We start from the raw sequence: 24,675 nt of genomic DNA, 5'->3' as shown, positions 1-24,675 counted from the left end.
CGTAATTGTGAATCATTGATATTTAACCCTTTAGCATTCAAATTATCTTGTAGCTTTGAGATTTTGATGATGTGGGTGTTTATTCTTAGAATTGTAGGGTGGGTGTGACATGCCAGATCTGGCCAGTTTGAACATAGAGCGGGTAGAATATTTTGGGCTGGATATGGCCAGTTTGAGTACTAAAGAGTTAAACACCATGTGACAACATTTCAAATTTGCATGTAAAAGAATTTAACAAAGTTATAAAGAACAAAACATTGTTGAAAGCCATCTTGATCATCATCATCATCATCGTCATGGGTTAGACGATTTGACTGAGTGCTGGCGAACCAGATGGCTACACCAGACTCCAATCTGATCTGGCAGAGTTTGTACAGCTGGATGCCCTTCCTAATGCCAACCACTCCAAGAGTGTAGTGTGTGCTTTTACATGCCACCGGCACATTTATGGATATATGTGTGTGCATGTGTGGATATATATATATATATGTATGAGTAATTTAAAACGATCTGAATGCTAAAGAGTTAAATACACTCTTTGTGATAAATGGTTTGAATTATAGCTTTGGGAAAGATTATATGTGGACTGGGAATACATACAAAGTACTGGGTATGTGTTGATCTTATTCATCCTCAAGCATTTTTGTTAATCCGGATAATGTTATCATTGGGCTGACATCACCAGCTTCTTTGTCAGCCCTTAATCATCTGACCTCCTGAAGTAAGGTTTCTGTTATTGCTAACTTTCAATCTCCAGTGCCACCTATACTCCCAACACTACTGAATCCTGCTAATCCTCACAGCAGCACACCACCACCACCACCAGCACCACACAGAAATGGCAGAATCTCCAAGAGAAACCAAGGGAAACCATGAAGATATAACAACTAACCAAGCTTATCTTTCATGATTGGAAAAATATTGATAATGGATCATTTTTGTTCTTTATTCTGTTATCTCTATATATATTTATAAAGCTGAACTTGTCTGTGTATGGCAGGTTTGGTAGCTTTCAATTAACACTATTTCCTCCGAGACCCTGCGGCGCAAGTTGACCAAAATTGAGAGTATGATAGAAGAAGGCTTGCTCTTCATTCCGTAGAAGAAAAAATTCAAATCGGACCATGTTAACACCAAAAATTATTTACATCAAAAAGGTGCTTTTTTTTTTCCTATGCAAATCCCTATTTTTTACTATGTTTTGACTGCTGTGTCGCCATTTTTTCGGTGTATTTCAACCAGAAAAACGTTCACTTAAAGAGAATAACAAGCTACATAATGCAAAATTTTTACTTTTCAAAAATTCCAATTCTAAAGGGTGGAAACAAATCCGAGCAACGCTGGGCGATACTGCTAGATGATATGTAAACCCATCTAGCCAACCTCTATATACCTGCATCTGTCCACCAAGTTTGTGATTGCTTTGTTACTCTATTATTTTTAGCATTGCAGAACATTAATGGAATTCAGAAACCAGAGAAATATTAATGACTGGAATTGTATTATCTTTCATGGTTTGTGATCTTGTACCAAAATTAGAAACCATTATTATGTCATGCTGGTGAGACCTATATTGGAGTACGGGATTCAAGCCTCTTCTCCTTATCTCCTCGAAGACATACATCATCTCGAAAGAGTCCAGAAGCTGGCTACCCGCATGGTTCTTGGTCTCAAGCATTTGTCTTATGAAGAAAGGCTGAAGACGCTCGACCTTTATTCTCTAGAAAAACGACGACGCCGTGGTGATCTCATTCTTGCTCACAACATCATAGGCGGAAAGTGTAACCTCTCGAAAGAGGTGTTCTTCGCTCCTGCTCCAGAGCGTCGGCTGCGGGGTCACTCCGAAAAGCTCTATCTGGGACGAGTTCATCTCAATCGAAGGAGAGGGGCTTTCTCCATCCGGGTTGCGGAACCGTGGAATAAGCTGCCGGACAAGATAGTGAAGATGCCGAGGACCACTCGGTTCAAAGTCTCTCTTGACCAGAAATGGCCTGAACGTTTTGCATGAACACCCTCCCTGTACATAACTCCATGTCCCCCTACATGGCCTTGCTTTTTGAGCAAAAAAAATTAACTTAACTATTATCTCGCCTTAGCGAAGGTGGAGGTATTGTTTTCAGTCATGTTTGTTTGTCCGGGGACAAGATATCTCAAGAACCACTGGGCGGATTCGGATGAACCTTTCAGGGATGCTTGACCTCATGACTGGCATGAACTGATTAGATTTTGGGATCGATCTGGTGCCGAACAAGGATTCTGGATTATTTTTCCGTTTTTTTTACTTAATTTTGAGAGCAGTTGAGTTTATGTCAGACATTCTCATTTTAAAAATCATCTCTGGCTAATCGTTGAAAGGATGTTGGTGTTGCTTTGGTGGAAGTTTGCACTCTCTGAGTGCTCTTGTTATTGTTATGGTGGTGGTGAGCTGGCAGAATTGTTAGCATGTCAGGGGAAAATGCTTATCGATATTTCACCCGTCTTCATGCTCTGAGTTCAAATTCCACCAAGGTCGACTTTGTCTTTCATTTTTTTCAGGGTCAATAAAGTAAGTACCAGTTGTGTACTACGGTCGATTGTAATCAACTTACACTCTCCCCTGAAATTGCTGGCCTTGTATTAAAATTTGAAATCATTATTATTGTTGTTGTTGTTGCAATGAGCCAGCAGTGCGGTCCATCTGTGTTTCATCCATTTTTACATTCTGGATTCAAATCTGGCCAAGGTCAGCTCTGCCTTATCCTTTTGGGGCTCAATGTAATCAACTAGCCCCCATCTCCCAAAATTTCAGGCCTGGTGCCTATAGTAGAAAGGACTATTGTTATTATCGTTAAGGTGGTCAGCTAGCAGAGTCATTAGCATGCCATACAAAACGCTTAACAGTATTTCATCCATCCTTGCGTTCTGAGTTCAAATTCCTTCCAGGTCGACTTTGCCTTTCATTCGTTTCAGGGTCAATAAATTACATACCAGTCGAACCCGGTTGGGTTGGGGGATCGATGTCCTCAACTAAACCTCTCTCCTAAAATTTCAATTTTTGCTTCTATTAGAAAGGATTGCTACTGTTGTTGTTGTTGTTTCAAGAATTTCTTAAACGATGTCTTGTGTTCTTTATTTGACAGATTGCTGCCGTGCTTGCTGCTGTCACTGAAGTGATCAAAGAAAACGATGGTAAAGAAACGGACACTGAGTACTTTGCAGCTTTGGTAAGTCCAAGACGTCTACATTTTACACTTATGTTTCTATGCCACCATTTATGCTTATGAGAAGGCATCTTCTACCTGTTTTATGTTCGACCAGCCAGGTCCAGCATCTCGCACCTACCTTGCAATGTCATTGTAAGAACATCATCATCGTTTAACATCCGTTTTTCATGCTAGCATGGGTTGGACGGTTCGGCCGGGGTCTGGGAAGCCAGAAGGCTGCACCAGATTCCAGTCTGATCTGGCAGTGTTTCTACAGCGGGATGCCTTTCCTAATGCTAACCACTCCATGAGTGTAGTAGGTGCTTTTTACGTGCCACCGGCACAGGTGCCAGGCGAGGCTGGCAACGGCCACGATCGGTTGGTGCTTTTTACTTGCCACTGGCCATGTAATAATGCAGAATTCATTCAAAACGATGGGATTAAATAAGCATTACGTTTAACAGTAATCTGAATTCTAAAGGGTTAAAATCCATTTTGTTTCCTTCCTAGCATAAGATAGGCATGCACGATGGCTAAAAAAAAATAGCTTAACTTGTTTGCCCCCTTGGCCCTTTTACTACCGAAATCTGATGTATCCATGCAAGATTTCGTTACCCTCAATTGTGGAAAGCGGTTTTATATGCCAGTCTGTCTTTTATTGAAGAACGTCACACTCGAAAATCTCTTTTGTTGAAGTATGTTAAGTTTATTATGAGGCAATGCAATTTGTAGAGAAAGGCGGCGAGCTGGCAGAACCGTTAGCATGCTGGGTGAAATGCTTAGCGGTATTTCGTCTGACTTTACGTTCTGAGTTCAAATTCCGCCAAGGTCGACTTTACCTTTCATCCTTTTGGGGTCGATTAAATAAGTACCTATTTCTTTACTACCCACAAGGGGCTAAATACAGAGAGGACAAACGGATTAAGTCGATTACATCGACCCCAGGGTGTAACTGGTACTTATTTAATCGACCCCAAAAGGATGAACGGCAAAGTCGACCTCGGAGGAATTTGAACTCAGAGCGTAACAGCAGGCGAAATACGGCTACGCATTTCGCCCGGCATGCTAACAGTTCTGCCAGCTCGCCGCCTGGTACGATTAAATAAGTACCAGTTATGCACTGGGGTCGATGTAATCGACTTAATCCCCTTGTTTGTCCCCTCTGTTTAGCCCTCCCCTGTGAGCAATAAAGAAATTAATTTGTAGAGAAACCCAATTCTATGTTTCTGTAGATATTTAACATCACCATGGGAATAACCATGAAATTAAGTTACATAGTTTGAGTGTTAAAATTTCAATTAAGTTCCTGCAACTTTGTGGATAATTAATCATATACATGTAATTGTTTACATTTCCAGGTCACGGCTCTTGACACAATGGACATTGAGGATGGACTCACAGCCACACTTTATCTTCTCGGTGTTGTGATCAGCAAGTAAGACTTCCACTTCATTGCTTTAGTCTTCTTCTTATTGTGTTGCACTTTAAATATCTCTCTCTCTCTCTCTCTCTCTCTCTCTCTGATAAGCTGTATCACTGTCTACCTCATGCATGCATCCGTCCGTCTGTCTGTAAATGTAATATGTGACAATTATTCAGTAGCCATGAGAAAACTCCGAGTTTCGGATGCCGAGGTGAAAATCCACGCTGCCATCTCTCCAGTTATCCGGCCATCGGATAGCATTGTTCCTGATGGCCAGATAACTGAAGAGATGGCGGTGTGGATTTTCATCTCGGCATCCGAACCTCGGAGTTTTATCATAGCTACCAAATAATTGTCACATATTACATTTACAGATACATTTGTCTATTTACATAATATCGAGGTCTCTTTCATTCTTTTGTTGTCTTACCATTTTTATCAATATATATATATATATATAAAGATTATGAGAAGTTTAGTTCACTTGTGATTTAAACGAATAGGTATGCTGGGTAAGTGCTATAGTTGGTCGACCGTTAGGTTCCATGATCACAAATAAGGCTGGATCTAGGGATACGTGTTAGGGTTCCGTTATAGCAGGCATATATCAAAACTAAGGCATAGTGGGTATTTCAAGTCATTCATAATAAGTCTTACGGCCGTTTTTGGGATAACCCAAGTGGTTGGTTAGCATGTCCGTGCACTGAGTATTCCGTCATCAGAGACAAAATATGAATATTTTAGACGGCGACAATTTATAGTTTACAAGGAATAAAATTCATAGGTTATCTTTATATATAAAATTGAAGTTGTTTGTGTGAGACTCTGTCTCCTCCGATTTAGATTCCTAACTACTCCCACATTTTGCAGTGCAGTTTAACCAAATGTGGGTATCTTATAGTTGTCATTCATATCAAGCCCTTATGGGTATTAGCGCGCGTCTACGATGAGCCTACGATTTAAAAAAAATTTACCATCATTTTTCTGCATTTTTAATGATTTTTGCTCGGGTTATATAAGGGAAGTAACTCTCTAAAAATGCTTATATAGTTATTTCCCTTACAAACCCGAGCAACGCCGGGCAATACTGCTAGTAAGGAATAAAATAGAAGAATAAAGAGTAGAAGTAGTTAGAAGAATATAGGCAGGAGAATAATGTTTACAACTCATCTTTCTCCAGAGGATATGGAAACAGATGAGTTGTGAACATTATTTTCCTGTCTGTATTCTTCTAATTACTTCTACTTTTATTCTTCTATTTTATTCCTTATAAACTGTAAATTTACCCCATCTAAAATAGTTACACCTTGACTCTAATGACAGAATACCTGGTGCCTAGATATGCTAACCAACCACTTAAGTTACCTAGAAACAGCTGTAAGACTTCAAATTCACCTTACCCCTAATTAATTTATTCTGAATGACTTGAGATACTAGTTCTGCCTTGGTTTAGATTTTTCCTGGTATATAATATATATATATCATGGCCTTTGTATCAAAATGGGCTAGCTGGACATATATGCCCAGTTAGCCCTTTTTTATACTAAAGCAACGATATATGTAGTATTTATGAATGACATTATAAACTTAATAAAACATTGTTTTGACAAATGACGACCAGGATTGCATAATAGACAAACATTATATAATCTTGCAAATTCTAACACTGATAAGGTGAATTACTAAGATCAAATATTGGTTCAACAGTAAGCATGGTTGTTATTTGCCAAAACTTGTGGTTTAGTACCCCACATACTGCAGTGGAATATGGGACCTACTACTGAGCCCAGCATTCAATCGTCTCTCATGATTCACAGTATATATTTTCTCTGTGTGTGTGTATATATATATGTGTGTGTGTGTGTGTATATATATGTGTAGGTGTGTATGTGTATATATGCAAACAATCTACACGCCAAAACGTAACTCCCTAAAGCTCTTTACATTTCCTCTCACCCCTCCTGTCATTCTCTTCTTGACTTTAGGGTCCCTGATGCTGTCCTCATCAACCGATTCTCCGAAGTATCCAAGAAATTGCTGGACATCCTTGTCAAACATTCTGATGGTGACAATACATCAATGGTTAAATCTGTAAGTAATAACAAGTGATCTTTTTATTTTTTTGTGTGTGCCGTCTACCAAATCCACTCACAAGGCTTTGGTCAACCCAAAGCTATAGTAGAAGACACTTGCTCAAGGTGCCACGCAGTAGGACTGAACCCGGAACCATGTGGTTCGTAAGCAAGCTACTTACTACACAGCAATTCCTACGCCTATATATATATATATATATATACATACACACACACACACACACACATAAATACTCAATATAAGTCACCCATAATCTGTTCTTTTTCCAGCTGCTGCGTTGTTTATCATATTTGCTGTGTGCACAGACTGCATCAGTGTGGGAGCTGTCATCTACCCAACAGATCTATCTTAGTGTGTTGGCCTTTATTACCCACAAGAAGCCAAAGGTTAGTAACTGTCTATAATTGCTTGTTGGTAGAGAGGAATACTTGTTGGTTGATTGTGGTCAGTTTGTGTGACCATTGAGTGAAGACTAAGTGGCCAAGTGTGGTCACTTTTAAGTTAAGTTAATTTTTTGGCTCAAAAAGCAAAAAGCAAGGCCTTGTAGGGGGACATGGAGTTATGTACAGGGGTGTTCATGCAAAGAGTTCAGGCCATTTCTGGTCAAGAGAGACTTTGAACCGAGCGGTCGTCGGCATCTTCACTATCTCGTCCGGCAGCTTATTCCACGGATCCGCAACCCGGACGGAGAAAGCCCCTGGAAGGGAGGGGCATATGGGGTCAATCTCTGTAGTTACAAGATGGTTATCTTTTGTAGTAGATTCATATTCAGAGAGTGCCTCTCTTCCCATCCCATCCAGATGGTGTTTTTTTTTTATCAATGGATGTGTGGTACCACTACAGCTGATCTGACTGATTTTCAACATTTTCCCGCTCTCAAACAAATGGCAAGGGCCTGTGATATTAAACTCCTCATTCACTCATCATAACTACTGAACTAATAGTTGCTGACCTGCACCAATACAGATTTCTTCTACTCCAGATTATGGAACCGTTAGTTCACATTACTCTGTTAGGAACTGTTTTCCTGCTTTCTCTGGCATATGTACCTCTCCCTGGATGGGACGCCAGTCTGTCACAGGATATCACTGAAATATTTTGCTCTAGAACACAACACATCGCCCAGTCTGGGAATTGAAACCACAATGTTATGATCATATGTCCAACACCCTAACCCAGTGCTTTTCAAACTTTTTGCTGGAGCGGAAGCCCAAGGAAACATTCCACTGGCTCGAGGAACCCCTGCGCAATAATTTAATAGTCTTATGCACACATATCTGCACAGGAGAATTAAAAACTACTGCCGATTTTAGCAGTTTTGTAACTTCTTGCGGAACCCTGGTTGAAAACCACTGCCCTAACCACTAAACCATGTGCCTCCAGAAGATTATATGATATTTTTCCATACTTGTTCTTCAGTTTTTCTCTTTTTTTAATTTAATTTTCTTTGTTTTTGTCTTTTTTTTTCCTTCTTCTAATCTTCTCCGTTTCTGCTGTATTACAGATACGAAAGCTGTCACATGAATGTGTTGAGAAGATTCTGAAGAAGAGTGCCATAATGAAGTCTGACAAACCTCCCAATTGCCATCCTATGGCGCCTCCCACTGCAAAGCATTGCATTAAGAAAATTGAAGAGTCTGGTGGTAAGTTTTCTTGACAAACCTGCACACAAGTATCCACCCCAACCTTTGCTACCAGTGGCTGAAGAATGGCTGTAAGACTATGGTGGTTATGATGATAATCATCACTATTTTAACGTCCACTTTTACATGCTGGCATGGGTCGGATGTAATTTGTTAGATTTTCTACAGCTAGATGCCCTTTCTATCACCAACCCTCACTTGTTTCTAAGGGAGGTACTAATTCCCCCTTGGCCAGACATGTTCTTCACAGAATATTGGGAATAAATAACATAAATTGGGACTTAGGTTTGGTGGAAGATTTTAATTCAAAACTTATGAAAACAAGACATTTGTACTCGGTCAGAGCCAGTTTCAGCCAGGTTGGTATCAAAAGGGTTAAGAGCATAATACTCATAAGTATCATGTGATGTCAAGACAAAGAGATGCAAGAATACATGCTCACACACACGCTTGCATATACTCACACACACACACACACACACACACACATATACTTACATATAAACCCAGACGCATATATTGATGGATTTCTATCTACCAAATCCACTCGCAAAGTTATCTTTTTTGTTTCGCCTGCAAGAAATAGTAGCTAAGTCAACCTCACATCATACCCTAACTGTCTAAGAAAAGGATATGTTGAATTTGGATAATGTAGTTCTGAGTCTCCTGCACATAGGCAAAAAAAAAAGCAACTAAACAGGGATGCTCATGGCTAGAATGTCTTTAAATCATAGGTGGGGGTGGGGTCTACTTCACCAGGACTGCTTCTTACGCCTCCCCTACAATGTCACTCTAGAAATAAACAATCACATCATTACTACGATATAATGCATATTTAATTTAGTGTGAATAAATAAGCATTATATTAGACAGTGTGATCAGTGTTAACCCTTTTGATACCAACCTGGCTGAAACCAGCTCTGGCTCTGAGTACAAATGTCTTGTTTTCATAAGTTTTGAATTAAAATCTTCCACCAAACCTTAGTCACAATTTATGTTCCTAGCACTAGCTGAATGATAACCAAGTTATTTTACTAAATTCTTTGTTATATTTAAAGTAATTGAAAGTAACACAGAGCATCTCAAAATAAATATAGTAACAAAAGGGTTAAAATATATAATAGGGAAACAATTCTTAACCCTTTTGATACCAACCCAGCTGAAACCAGCTCTGGATACAAATGTCTTGTTTTCATAAGTTCTGAATTAAAATCTCCACCAAACCTTAGTCACAATTTATGTTCCTAACACTAGCTGAATGATAATTAAGTTATTTTACTAAATTCTTTCATCATCATCATCATTTAACGTCCGCTTTCCATGCTAGCATGGGTTGTTATATTTAAAGTAATTGAAAGAAACACAGAGCATCTCAAAATAAATGCAGTAATGAAAGGGTTAAAGGGTCAAATTTAGAAATGGTGGTAGATCTATCATACCTGTTATTCCTAACAATTTTTTAATGTTTTTCCTCACCGTCTCTGCTTCCCACCAGGTGGCTCTGATGCCGTCAGCACCCTTCATGTCCTGATGCTGGTCAAGCAAATCTTTCCTGTCCTGGCTCAAAGTGACATCCAGGCCTTGTGCGAAGCTATCCTGAAGGTCATGACCCTTGCCACACCGGTAAGTATCCCCATGTGTGTTTACTTAGTTCTCTGCTGGTGATGCGGGGCTCATGGGGTCCGAATTAGTCCTGCCTCCCCACTCCGTCCGTAATGTCTTCCGGTCTGTCCCTTCATTCGATTTCTTGTTATTTTTCCTAATTTTTGTAAATTTTTAACTTCATATTTATGTTGTAACCATTCGATTATCTGACCCTAAATCAGATTGTGTTGTCCCCTTGTGGGAAATAAAAAAATCAGTGTGTTTACCTAGTTCTCTGCACCCTACACTTTTCTTGTTGTTACAATCTTTAATGAACTTTGACCTGTGGTGTTCTGAATTGAAGCTATGTGGCCTAGTGGTTAGGGTGTTGCACTCACAATCGCAAGATCATGGGTTCAGTTCCTAGATCAGGCAATGCATTGTGTTCTTGAGCAAAACACTTCATTTGATGTTACTCCAGTGCACTTAACTGCAAATGAGTAAACTCAGGAATGGACTGGCATCCCATCCAGGGGGGAGCGTTGTGATCTTGGTCATTTATATGCCATGGAAACTAGTTAATGGGCCGTGTGTGTCCCAGTACTCAAAACAGTAATGACCAGAAGTGGATGAGGATGTTCTGAAGTTATCAATGATGTCTCAAGGCTATGTAATCTAATTTTGTACTCCCCAATCTGTGATCTGTATGTCATATGGACTGTAACTAATGGGTGTCGATAAAGTCAGCAAACGTCTTTGGAAATTGTTTTATGTTTGATTTTATGAAACTGTCTGTGATTCAAGATGTTGGGCTGCTGTTTGACTCAAAGTAGTTACACTACTGTAGGCGCAGGAGTGGCTGTGTGGTAAGTAGCTTGCTAACCAACCACATGGTTCCGGGTTCAGTCCCACTGCGTGGCATCTTGGGCAAGTGTCTTCTGCTATAGCCCTAGGCCGACCAAAGCCTTGTGAGTGGATTTGGTAGACGGAAACTGAAAGAAGCCTGTCGTATATATATGTATGTGTGTGTGTGTATTTGTGTGTCCCCCTAGCATTGCTTGACAACCGATGCTGGTGTGTTTACGTCCCCGTCACTTAGCAGTTCGGCAAAAGAGACCGATAGAATAAGTACTGGGCTTACAAAGAATAAGTCCTGGGGTCGATTTGCTCGACTAAAGGCGGTGCTCCAGCATGGCCACAGTCAAATGACTGAAACAAGTAAAAGAGTAAGAGTACTGTGTGTGGCTCAGTGTTACACTGTTGTCTGTGACTTGAGGCAGTTACACTGTTTGTGATTCAGACTCACACTACTGTCTGTGACTCTAGTGGGGTGATCATGGCACAATCTCAGGCCTGCCATCTGTGACGCTTATAGTACCAGTGTGTATGTTTAATCTTCAAATTCCCAGTATTCTTAACAATGTCTTATTTCCATCTCTCATTTCCTCAATGTCTCTCTTTTTTTTTTTCTGTTTACAGTTGGTCGTGGCTTGCTCCATGCAGTGTCTTTATGGATTGGTCAGTGTCGATCCGAGTTTGGGGAATCTCGGAAGCCACCTCAATGCTCAGCTAATCACAGTAAGTAAACTAGTTTCACAATAATGATGTAATGTATAAGGCCAGTATTTATAAGAGAGAGACCATTAGGGGCAACATAGTTTATAGAATACTTCCCCTGGACAACCATGGTATATTTATAATGATGTCAGGTACAAAAACAAAAATCAACCCTTAATAGGATTTGAACTCTTTAACAATGACTGACAAAACCAAATACAGTATTTAGCCTCTCTCTCTTTCACACTCTCTCTTTCTCTCTCTCTCTCTCCCTCCAAAGTTGTCATTCCAATCACCATCCAGTTGAGTTTCTTTATCCACTCTAATTCATTTTTACTTGTGGACCCTTTTGATTCCCATTCTACTCTGGTGGACCCTCATAGCCATTCCATATTTTAAAAAAACCCTATTGTATTTTTATAATCAAATGTTATTAGGAATTGTATTAAGAAATTAAAATGTTTTGCCTGTTATAGAAATATAACTAATTTTACTGCACATAAACCTTAACAACAAGATCTTATTTGGACCCCACAAGGGCCGTGTTGACCCCAGTTGAGAACCATTGATCTAATGCTTTATTTTCCATACTGTTAGTGCAATCACTTTTGTCTCTCCACCCCCCTCCATACTCAGACCCTTTCCTCCAGGGCATCTTCTACAATCACTTCTTTTCTATCCATTTTCATCATGGTCCCCAAAACAAATGATGACAACAACAACAGTGAGATCCCATTTGCCTGACAGAATACAGCACAGCCCCACTAATACTGATAGTTATTCACTTGACCCCTTCACTCCCTGTGGAGCTTAGGTCATTGACACCTTTTTTTGAACTTCTGTTCTTTACTCTGGGCTGGCCTTCCTCTCCAAGGTTTTGTGGTTTTTAAATTGTCGTCAATGCTTTTGTAACTTTGTGTGTGTTTTTTTTGGGGGGGAGGTTCTAGGTAGGGGTGCTGGCCCTGTGCAAACCCATTTTTACATCTGGGAAGAGACTATTGCAATTTGTTTAACAGATACCCAGCTTAATTTTTCAGCAGTATAAAGCTTATTTATCTGCATTGTTTTGAATTTATCAGGCATTATTTCATAGCTATTTCAATGATGTGATTGCTTATTTTTAGGATGATATTGTTGGGTGGGTGTAAGAGGACAGATCTGGCTGATTTGAAGATCAACCGGGTAGAATATTTTGACCAGATATGGTTACTGTATTTATTTTGAGATGTGTGTTTCTCTTAATTATTTTAGATATAACAAAGAATTTAGGAAAAAAAAAATAGTTATCATTCAGCTCGTGTTAGGAACATAAATTGTGACTAAAGTTTGGTGGAAGATTTCAATTCAAAACTTATGAAAACAAGACATTTGTACTACAGAGCCAGAGGTGGTTTCAGCCAGGTTGGTAATGAAAGGGTTAAACATTTGTAGAGTAAACTTTTGCCAAAGACAACCACTAGAATGATCCAGTTGTTAACCATAATGAGCTCTGCTACTGGTACATAGGTGGAAGAGAGAGCAGGCTGTGATGTTGAACCAGATGGTTTCTATTAACCCTTAACCATTCAGATCACCCTGTCAAACATTACGCTTATATATTCACATTGTTTTGAAATTTCAACGATGTGGTTGTTTATTTTTTAAATGACATTGTAGCTTAGGTGTAAGAGGCCAAATCTAGTTAGTTTGGACATAAAGAGTTAAACTTAACCCTTTTGATACCAACCCGTCTGAAACCGCCTCTGGCTCTGTAATACAAATGTCTTGTTTTCAAAAAATCTGAATTAAAATCTTCCACCAAATCTTAGTTACAATTTATGTTCCTAACCCTAGCTTAACGGTGACTACCTTATTTCAATAATTCTTTGTTATATTTAAAATTAATTGAAAGAAACTCAGAGGATCTCAACAGAAATATGGTAATGAAAGGGTTAATGAATTTTTGTCATTTTTCTTCTGTAGGCTCTGTATGATTACCAGCCATTAATGACCGATGTTCAGCCGTCCTGTGCTTGGATGACTGTTATGGAGAAGTCTATTATTAATCTGTGCAAGTAAGTGAATAGTCAAGTTAGTGTTTATTTAATGGTATCTGCTCAGGCATGGCCCTATGGTTAAGATGCTTGCTTCACAAATTTGTGGTTTTGGTTTCAATCCCACTATGTGGCACCATTTACCATAGCCTTGGATTGACCATTGAAACTTGATAGAAACCATATCACATGCGTGTGAGGTTTGTCATCATCATCATTGTTTAACGTCCGCTTTCCATGCTAGCATGGGTTGGACAATTTGACTGAGGTCTGGCGAACCAGATGGCTGCACCAGGCTCCAATCTTGATCTGGCAGAGTTTCTACAGCTGGATGTCCTTCCTAATGCCAACCACTCCGAGAGTGTAGTGGGTGCTTTTACGTGCCACCGGTATGAGGGCCAGTCAGGCGGTACTGGCAACGGCCACGCTCAAATGGTGCTTTTTATGTGTCACCTACACAGGAGCAATTCCAGCGGCACTGGCAACGACCTCGCTCGAATGTTTTTTCACGTGCCAGTAGGGTAACGCAGGTAACGATCATTATATTTGTGTGTGTGTCTGTGGTATATATGTATATATTTATTTGGGCCTCACAGAGGCAATGACCAAGACCTTTGGCATTATGTTGTGCTTGAGAAGAAGACCCATGGAGCCAAATAAAAATTGCAGTGATGGCAGACACAAGTGGCACGTAAAAGCACCCATTACACTCTCGAAGTGGTTGGCATTAGGAAAGGCATCCAGCTGTAGAAACCATGTCAAACTGGAGTCTAGTGCAGCCTTCCAGCTTGCCAGCCTTGGTCAAACTGTCCAACCCATGCCAGCATGGACAACGGACGCTAAATGACAATGATGGTGTGTGTATATCTATGTGTATTTGTCGGCGAGCTGGCAGAAACATTAGTACGCTGAGTTCAAATTCTGCCGAGGTCGACTTTGCCTTTCATCCTTTCGGGGTTAATGTAATCGACTTAATCCCTTTGTTTGTCCCCTCTGTGTTTAGCCCCTTGTGGGCAGTAAAGAAATATATGTGTATTTGTCTCTGTTTATTCATTGACCCTGTGTGAGTAGTGCTGTTAACGTCTATGATTGTTTTATGCCGGACTTTAAAATCCAGCAGCTCAGTGGTTTGAAATGCAAAGATCAGCAGAATAAAATACCAGCTGTAGAAAATCTGCCTCAACAAATTCCATCTCACCCTTGTAAAGCATGGAAAAGTAGACGTTAAATGATGATGATGATTATTGTTCTTGTTATAACTCTGATTTTTTTCAAAAATATTTACAGGCAAGACATTGAGTTGGGCCAAAACCATCTTCCAAAACTGGTCTCCACATCCATGAAGTACCTCCTGGTGGAAAACCCTGATGTGCAACAGACTGCAGCTGATGCGTTACAGGTAACTGCACTTTAGATGATTTATTCTCTCTCCCAACTTTCTACACTTGCGCAGTGCCACCTATTGTGGCATTTACTGTCAAGGCTACAAAGCGACACTATGACTGTAGGATGAGATGATTGGACACTGGTGATTTTAGCACAGCTGTCTGGACATTGAGCCGATTTTGGTGACTGTCGTTTTGATGCTGGAGGCAAATGTACACGCTTGTACATGATGCTTGCATATGTAGGAATAGACACGGGCTTCAGAAGACCTGTCAAGCCAAGTGAGATCATAGTTTTGGGGGGATGCTGGTGTTTCGTAACTGGTACCCGTGCTGGTGGCATGTAGAAAGCACCCACTACGTGCCTGGAGTGGTTGGCATTAGGAAGGTCATCCAGCTGTAGAAACCATGCCGGATTTGATCAGAACCTGGTGCGGCTCCCCAGCTTACCAGTTTTAAGTCAAACTGTCCCAACCCATGCCAGCATGGAAAATGAACGTTAAATGATGGTGATGATGAGAGAGAAACATTACAGTCTAAGGCGGCAAGCTGGCAGAAACGTTAGCACGCCAGGCGAAATGCTTAGCGGTATTTCGTCTGCCGTTACGTTCTGAGTTCAAATTTCCTATTTTCCCTTTACTTTTCCTGCTCTGAGCTGTGTCCCAACAACTACCGCACCCTATGAGGTACTTCCTCATTTACCATGTATCATGTGGTCAACCAACACAGCTCATGTTGGCTTCATTATACTCTGATGTAAACCCTTTTTTCTTTTCTTCTTTTTTTTTTCTGAAATCTGTAGAACGTCTTCAAAGAATGTGTCTCAAGACTTGTTGAGGCAAAGCCATCATCTTCCACGACAGACAAAGAGAACGTTAACCCATCTTTGCAACAGGTTGTCAAAACAGCATCCACTGGATTGAACTATCAATACCACACTGCCTGGAAACATATTATTTCTGTGTTGACTGTCATGTTAGAGGTAAGAATTCCTTGGAGTTGATTTATTTGGCTAAAATTCTCTTAAGGCAGTACCCCCAATATGGTGCAGTCTAATGACAAGAAGGATCTTTTCCCTTTGAACGGCAGATCAAGAAATTAATTTTTTGTAACTAAGCACTTTCAAACTTCGGACACTGGTAGAATGTGTCATATAAAACATCTTTTACTTTTAGTGTTGTTGAGAAAAATTTCTATTTTCAAAGTTATTTCATGTTAAAGTTGTCATAATTCGGTAATTTCAACCAATCAATGACGTGTATTCAGCTGAATAAAATTACTGCCATTGTTTGTCAACAACAACAACTTACGGCGGTGTATATATTGTTTGTCACTGTTATTTATGACATCATTTGTGTGTTTGTACTGGTTTTAGTTTTGGGGTTGGGGTTAGGATTTTAGAGTTAGTTACGGAAAAAAGTGAAAATGAAGAAATTGGAGGTGGGGGTCAAAAAAGTCTTACCGAAAATATTAGCTGAAAAACAGGAAAAAAAACTAAAAGCAGTAGAAATGCACGAATGATTGTGGTGGTGCCATGAAGTAAACATGCTTCAGATACAGTCGTTTATTCATACAAACATAACTGAGATGAAATATGTCATCAATAACAGTGACAAACAAAATATACACCACCGGAAGTTGTTGTTGTTGACAAACAATGGCAGTAATTTTATTCAGCTAAATACACGTCATTGATTGGTTGGAATTACCGAAATACTACAACTTTAACACGAAATAACTTTGAAAATGTAAACTTACTTTTCTCAACAACACTAAGAATAAAATATGTTTTATGTGACAAATTCTACCAGTGTCCGAAGTTTGAAAGTGCTTAGTTAAAAAAAATTTTCTCAATCTGCCATTCAAAGGTTAGAGATCCAACTAGAAAAATAAGATATGTTAGTGCACATTTAATAATAGTAATATAAGGCATCTGCCAGTCTTACAAGAACATGTCCTCTCCTGTACACAACATTGTGCATATTCAATAGAGAACTGACTCATTCAATCTTCCTCTTTTCAGTGATTTACTCTGGAAATGAGGTCTTCAAGTTCCGCTGTTGTTGTTTTATATCTAAAGCAGAGTTGATGGAGCAGTACCCTTCACCTTCTCAAACCCTGTCTCCCTATGGCACCTTCCTGCTTCAATATAATATATGATTCAGTATTTTTCTTTGTGTTGTCTATATATAAATATAAAAACGTTATTTTCCTTTCTCTGTCAGGTTGCTGGAGGTCATTATCCAGATTTAATGAAGCCAGTAAGTTCATATTTTATATTATATCGTAAAAGGGTTTCCATGCTTCATTTGTAGTGATGTGGTGGTGGTGGTCTGTCAGTGTCGCCATATATACTACCACAGTACTATACCATGCCCCACACTACAATACTAAAGCATACACCATACTACCATTCAGTACTATATCTTATATTTTACTACCATACAGTACAAGAGTGGCTGTGTGGTAAGAAGCTTGCTTCCCAACCACATAGTTTTGGGTTCAGTCCCACTGCGTGGCATCTTGGGCAAGTGTCTTCTACTATGGCCTCGGGCCAACAAAAGCCTTGTGAGTGAAAGAAGCCTATCCTACATTTGTGCATGTGTCATTGTGTTTCTCCCCCACCACCACTTGATAACTGGTGTTGGTGCATTTACGTCCCTGTAACTTAGTGGTTTGGCAAAAGTGACCAAGGTGGTGCCTGAGCATGGCTGCAATTTAATGCCTGAAACAAGAAATAAAAGATACTACACCATATACCGCACTACAATGTACCATTCAGTACTATAATATATGCACTAGCATTCAGTGGTATTAAAGGCAGCAAGCTGGCAGAAACGTTAGCACGCCGGGCGAAATGTGTAGCCGTATTTCGTCTGCCGTTACGTTCTGAGTTCAAATTCCGTCGAGGTCGACTTTGCCTTTCATCCTTTCGGGGTCAATAAATTAAGTACCAGTTACGCACTGGGGTCGATGTAATCGACTTAATACCCATGTCTGTCCTTGTTTGTCCCCTCTGTGTTTAGCCCCTTGTGGGTAATAAAGAAATAGGTATTTCGTCTGTCGTTACGTTCAGAGTTCAAATTCCGCCGAGGTCGACTTTGCCTTTCATCCTTTCGGGGTCGATAAATTAAGTACCAGTTACGCAGTGGGGTCGATATAATCGACTTAATCCGTTTGTCCTTGTTTGTCCCCTCTATGTTTAGCCCCTTGTGGGTAATAAAGAAATAACTATCATTCAGTGGTATACTACACTGTCCTATACCGTACACTACAGCTCTCCTCTCTGCCTCTCTACCATGTATATCTAACTTTCTTATGTTGCCAGGCTCTTAGCTCTTTGTCCAACATGCGTGACTCCCCTGACTTCAAGTTCAATTCTGAAATAGACCAGGCTATTGGCAGCGCTATCAAATACATGGGTCCAAAGAACGTATTGGAGATCATACCACTACAAGTGACAGGTGATGGGTAAGTACTTCATGCTTTGCCTTCTGTAAATGGTATCTTCTGAAAAACCAAATTTATTTTTCTCTCTCTCTCTCTCTCTCTCTCTCCTGTGACCGTGTTTTTGTCTCTTGGCCTTTCTCCATATTGTCATATTTCTTTCTCTACCACAGTCAGCCATTATATCTGCCTCTCTCCAGCCTCTCCTTTATATCTTCATTCTGACTGACTCTCTCTCTCCCTCTCTAGTTCTGTCTCCCCACTCCACCTCCACTCTTTCTCACACTCTATCCATTAGCATTGCTAGGATGTGTGCCGCCCAGGGGCAGCCCTTCCATTTGCTGCTGCAGACCCAAAAGTGTGTCCACCCCCACACAACTATGCTAGTGACTCTACCTCCACTCTCTCTTTCTCACACTCCGTCTCCGCCCTTTCTCACACTCCGTCTCCGCCCTTTCTCACACTCCGTCTCCGCCCTTTCTCACACTCCGTCTCCGCCCCTTCTCACACTCCTTCCACACTCTCTTACTACCTCTGCCCTCTACCATTCACTACCACCACCTCTATTGCTACTACCACTTCACTCATGCTTTGTTGTTTATTTCTTTACAGTCGTGATCTCGATTTCCCACGCAGTTGGCTGGTCCCAGTTTTGAAGAAATACATTTCAAACACGGAACTGGAATTCTTCCGGACATACTTCATGCCGCTCTCAAAGAAACTGCAGGATAAAAGTTAGTCTCATGGTTGTTGTTACAAATCAACTATTTAACCATTTAGCATTCAGATTAATTTATCAAATATATTTATTCAGCCACATTTTAAAAAACTAATCATGGCATATCTTGTTACTTCAATATTTTGAAGAAATGACTGTTTATTTCTATAATAACATCGATGAGTAGGTGTGAGAGATTGGATCTGGCCAGTTTCAACATGAAACAGATAAAATATTTCGGCCAGATGTGGCCAGTTCAAATACTGAAGGGTTACATTACTGAATGAGAGACTAAAGAGTGATGGATGACAAAGAGCTGGGATTGGTTATGAGTTTAGTCTTTAATCTGAGATTATTAACTTTAACTTCTACAGTATTAACTGTAGGAACAAATTTCGGTAAAAAAATCTCCCAAAATTCACGAAATTAAAATTACACTTTGATCGTTGTACAAAACTGTAGATGAATTGTTTACGAAGTATAATCACGTGTTTTTACGAATGTACTAAAGAGATTTGCTCTGATATTCTCATTTAAATATGAATAGGTAATTACGGGCGGCTTGGTCACATGAACCAAAATTTTTTTCGGGCGGCTTTGGGTGGTTTGGTAACGAAAGGGTTAACCTTTATGAGACCATCTCTCCTGAAACCGGGTCTTCTAAGACCCTCCCTGCTTCTGTGATGCATGCTTCCTGTTTGAAAATCAAAATTTTCTGTTGGTTTATATGTGAAGCACCAGCTTAATGACAGTTATTTTACTAAATACTTATTTTCATAATTAGCTGAAACAAAACAATTGTTTTTCATCTTCATCATTCAACATCTTCTCTATCATGCTTGTTTAGATCAAACACAGTTTGCTGAGGCAGATTTTTCTATGGCCCGATACTCTTCCTGTTACCAATCCATCCTTTTTTTTTTTTCCTCTTGCTATGGAAGACTGGAAATGAAGAACATGATATGTATGAGGGGGTGCTGAAAAGTTCCTTGCTTTAAGGGTATCACGAAAGTCCTAGTTGGAAGCCCAATCGTTCAAGTTCTTTTACAGGTCTTCAAAAAGCTAAAGGACTGCTGTGATAGGTTTATGGATCTGAGAGGGGAATGTGTTGAATAAGATCATAATTATCTGATCCTCCTGTATTTCTTTTACCCAAAGACAGGATCTTTTCAACACACCCTTCTATGATGTTGATGTTTATTTATAATCATCACATCATCACAAGTGTGTATATACACAAACATGATGGGCTTCTTTCAGTTTCCATCTACCAAATTCACTCACAAGGCTTTGGTCAACCTGGGGCCATAGTTGAAGACACTTGGCTCAGAAGCAAGCTTTCCAACTATGTAGCCATTCCTGTACCTAGAACTATGGTTGCAAAAGGTTACTAACTGCTCAATCTCGTCATAACTTTCTGAGACTTATAAAAGTTACTGCTTACTGTTTTTTAACTTTATAGTGACAACATCGTCAAGCTTTTTTGGTTGGAGAATACAATTAGTTATTGGTTTGTTCCAGGTATCCAATATGAAGCTGAAGGAAATACTGTAGCTGCTAAGACATATGGCACTCTTGTGGTACAGTTCTGGAGTCTACTGCCCAGTTTCTGCAACAACCCTACAGACTTAAAAACGGTAAGAATCTTTTCCTCTCCTTATATATATATATGTGTGTGTATCTTATATTAAACTTTTTAATAGTTATATATATTTAATAAATAAATTTTTTTTTAAATAATAAATAAATAAAAATATATGTATGTATATATATATATGTATATAAATTTATAAATTAATCATTTTAAATTTTTAACTTTGAATTTAAATAATTTAAATTTTGAATTTTATATTTTATATATTTTGTATGTATTATATTAATTAATTTTATTTCTATGTTTTGCTTTATGTTTTTCACTGTTTGATTTGCCTGATAGTGGTTTTATCTCTAATTTAATTTATATATATATATATATATATATATATATAAAAGAATTTTTTGCGTAATAAGATAAAAAAAAACCCAGGCTGTATAGATATTAGAGCATTTATAGATAGGTCTTACAGCTGTTTCTAGGATATTAATTAATTATAACCCTTCACCAGAGACAGTGTGAGAGGAAAATTAAGGCAGTAAATTTTGAAATTCCTTCCCTATCTCATTCTTTTCCTCAACATATTTTGGACTGCATTATTCAACAACTCCCTCTCTTTTCAAACTGGTTGAGTGTAATTTGAAGGAAATTTGGCTGTTGTTTCTAGTAAATTGAGTCGTATTTCCAACAGAGCTTACAACTCCCTAAACCAGTGGTTCCTAATCAGGGTCCATATGACCCTTGGTGGGCGGAGGGGCGGGGTCAACATTAAATGGTTATGGGGTCTAGTAGAGTGAAAATAGGAACCTATGAGGTCCCGAGGTGAAAAAGGATCAAGAAACACTGCTCTGAACTTTTTCCAAGCACCTGAAAAACACCATTCGAACGTGGTTATTGCCAGTGCTGACGGACTGGCTCCCGTGCAGGTAGCGTGTAAAAAACACCTTTTGTGCAAGTTCATTGCCAGAACCACCTGACTGGCCCTCATGTCGGTGACACGTAAAAGCACCCACTACACTCTCGGAGTGGTTGGCATTAGGAAGGGCATCCAGCTGTAGAAACTCTGCCAGATCAAGATTGGAGCCTGGTGCAGCCTTCTGGCTCACCAGTCAAACCGTCCAGCCCATTCCAGCATGGAAAGCGGACGTTAAATGATGACGATGAGGATGGTGATGATTATAAGTTTTCACCCCATCATCACCCCCCCCCTCTCTTCTTTTTGTCTTCAGTTATTTTGGTTGTCGGTAAATAGAATGTTCTGTAAAGCCTGTTACGTGTCCCTCCATTTATGGCCATCAATTTTTTTTCTGTTGTTTCAGTCCTTTAGAAATATTGCCCGTTCTCTTGGCAGTGTTGTAAACGATAGGCCTCAACTGCGGACACCTGTACTCTCTTCCTTGCGTAAGCTGATCTACACCAACCTTGAGAACGGTAAGTAGATGTTGTCTTTTATATTTTATATTGCTTCAGTCAGTGGCTGGAGTGCCACCTTGGTGGGGTTTCGTCGAAAAAAATTAACCCCACTACTTAAGTCAGGTGCTTATTCTCTCAGACTATTGCCGAACTGCTAAATTACAGGGGCATAAACAAACCAACACCAGTTGTCAAATGGGGAGTTGGGGACAAATAAAATCACCCACAGTTTCCATCTACCAAATTCGCTCACAAAACATTGGCTTTAGCTGAAGATCCCTAAGGTGCCACACAGTGGAACTGAACCTGAGACCATGCGGTTGCAAAGCAAGGTTCTTTACCACACTTCCATCCCTACAATTAGTTCTTTCTTTCTCTCTCTCTCTCTCTCAATTTACATAATTTATATTCAATGCATTCTTGTTTCCAGAGGAAAACCGTAATGAACTGGCTCACTTTGCCAAGAACTTCCTCCCCATCTTGTTTAATCTCTACACCCAGTTCTCTGCCGACGATAGCAAAGACCCATTGCGTTTGACCATCTTTGAGACCGCCAGAGCCTACATTCGGATTACCCCAACTCAGGTAGGTTTGATCTTTTAATGGGGCTTGTTATGAAGCCGATTTCGCTTTGTCATCATTTAACATCCACTTTCACATGCCCCCCACATGGGTCGGAGGGTCAGACACAATTTGTTGAAACGGATCTGCAACATCTTGATGCTCTTCCTGTCACCAACCTACACCTGTTCTCAAGCAAAATAACCTTTCCCCCATGTTTTCACAGAAGACTAGAAACAAGCAACATCACTTGTATGATGGGGATCATCATCATCATCATCATCATCATCGTTTAGCGTCCGTTTTCCATGCTAGCATGGGTTGGACGGGTCAACTGGGGTCTGTGAAGCTGGAAGGCTTCGTCAGGCCCAGTCAGATCTGGCAGTGTTTCTACGGCTGGATGCCCTTCCTAACGCCAACCACTCCGCGAGTGTAGTGGGTGTTTTTTACGTGCCACCTGCACAGGTGCCAGACAGAGCTGGCGAACGGCCACGAACGGATGGTGCTTTTACGTGTCACCGGCACGGGGCCAGGCGATGCTGGCAACGGACACGAACGGATGGTGCTTTTACGTGCCACCGACACGGGGCCAGACAGAGCTGGCAACCGGCCACGAACGGACGGTGCTTTTACGTGTCACCGGCACAGGGGCCAGCCAAGGCTGGCAACGGACGCGAACGGATGGTGCTTTTACGTGCCACCGACACAGTTAGACAGAGCTGGCAAACGGCCACGAGCGGACGGTGCTTTTACGTGTCACCGGCACAGGGGCCAGCCGAGGCTGGCAACGGACACGGACGGATGGTGCTTTTACGTGCCACCGACACGAAGCCAGACAGAGCTGGCAAACGGCCACGAACGGATGGTGCTTTTATGTGTCACCGGCACGGGGGTCAGCCGAGGCTGGCAACGGACGCGAACAGATGGTGCTTTTACGTGCCACCGACACGGTTGCCAGACAGAGCTGGCAAACGGCCATGAGCGGACGGTGCTTTTACGTGTCACCGGCACGGGGGCCAGCCGAGGCTGGCAACGGACACGGACGGATGGTGCTTTTACGTGCCACCGACACGGGGCCAGACAGAGCTGGCAAACGGCCACGAACGGATGGTGCTTTTACGTGCCACCGACACGGGGCCAGACAGAGCTGGCCAACGGCCACGAACGGACGGTGCTTTTACGTGTCACCGGCACGGGGCCAGGCGAGGCTGGCAACGAACACGAACGGATGGTGCTTTTATGTGCCACCGACACGGGGCCAGGCAGAGCTGGCAAACGGCCATGAGCGAATGGTGCTTTTACGTATCACCGGCACGGGTGCCAGACGAGGCTGACAGCGGACACGAACAGATGGGTCACTTAACCCCTGCTTTCTGATATATGATTTGATTTTGATTGTTCTCACTGGTCTTGCCGGGTCTTCTCACGCACAGCATACTTCCATAGGTCTCGGTCTCTGGTCATTTCCTTGGTGAGACCTAGAGTTCGAAGGTCGTGCTTCACCACCTCGACCCAGGTTTTCCTGGGTCTACCTCTTCCACAGGTCCCCTCAACTGCCAGGGTGTGGCACTTTTTCACACACCTATCTTCATCCATTCTCACCACATGACCATACCAGCGCAATCGTCTCTCTTGCACACAACATCTGATTCCTCTTAGGTCCAACTTTTCTCTCAAGGTACTTACACTCTGTCGACTATGAACACTGACATTACACATCCAACGGAGCATACTAGCTTCATTTCTCACGAGCTTACGCATGTCCTCAGCAGTCACGGCCCATGTTTCACTGCCATGTAGCATGGCTGTTCGTACACATGCATCATACAGTCTGCCTTTTACTCTGAGCGAGAGGCCTTTAGTCACCAACAGAGGTAAGAGCTCCCTAAACTTTGCCCAGGCTATTCTTACTCTAGCCGTTACACTTTCAGCACACCCACCCCCACTACTGACTTGGTCACCAAGATAACGGAAGCTATCAACTACTTCTAGTTTTTCCCCCTGGAAAGTGACGGAAGTTGTTTTCTGCAGATTTTCAGAG

At 40.9% G+C, this 24,675-nt stretch overlaps 1 protein-coding gene across 2 annotated transcripts in view; it reads left to right on the top strand.

Annotated features, from left to right (window-relative positions):
* Positions 1-24,675, top strand: part of LOC115219153 (RRP12-like protein) — a 69,129-nt gene that overhangs the window by 19,689 nt on the left and 24,765 nt on the right. For both annotated transcript variants that reach the window (XM_029789257.2, XM_036509160.1), the window contains exons 3-18: positions 3,120-3,203; positions 4,541-4,617; positions 6,591-6,696; positions 6,969-7,085; positions 8,204-8,342; positions 9,838-9,965; positions 11,406-11,504; positions 13,446-13,537; positions 14,804-14,915; positions 15,704-15,883; positions 17,127-17,162; positions 18,230-18,372; positions 18,961-19,082; positions 20,588-20,703; positions 21,980-22,091; positions 22,504-22,658. In XM_029789257.2, the coding sequence (XP_029645117.1) occupies positions 3,120-3,203; positions 4,541-4,617; positions 6,591-6,696; positions 6,969-7,085; positions 8,204-8,342; positions 9,838-9,965; positions 11,406-11,504; positions 13,446-13,537; positions 14,804-14,915; positions 15,704-15,883; positions 17,127-17,162; positions 18,230-18,372; positions 18,961-19,082; positions 20,588-20,703; positions 21,980-22,091; positions 22,504-22,658 (1,818 nt within the window). The remainder of the gene's footprint in view (positions 1-3,119; positions 3,204-4,540; positions 4,618-6,590; positions 6,697-6,968; positions 7,086-8,203; positions 8,343-9,837; positions 9,966-11,405; positions 11,505-13,445; positions 13,538-14,803; positions 14,916-15,703; positions 15,884-17,126; positions 17,163-18,229; positions 18,373-18,960; positions 19,083-20,587; positions 20,704-21,979; positions 22,092-22,503; positions 22,659-24,675) is intronic.

Source organism: Octopus sinensis, linkage group LG14, assembly GCF_006345805.1.
Source record: "Octopus sinensis linkage group LG14, ASM634580v1, whole genome shotgun sequence".
Taxonomy (NCBI): domain Eukaryota; kingdom Metazoa; phylum Mollusca; class Cephalopoda; order Octopoda; family Octopodidae; genus Octopus; species Octopus sinensis.
The sequence above is the reverse complement of the archived record's forward strand: the minus strand, read 5'-3'. Positions and strand labels throughout refer to the sequence as shown.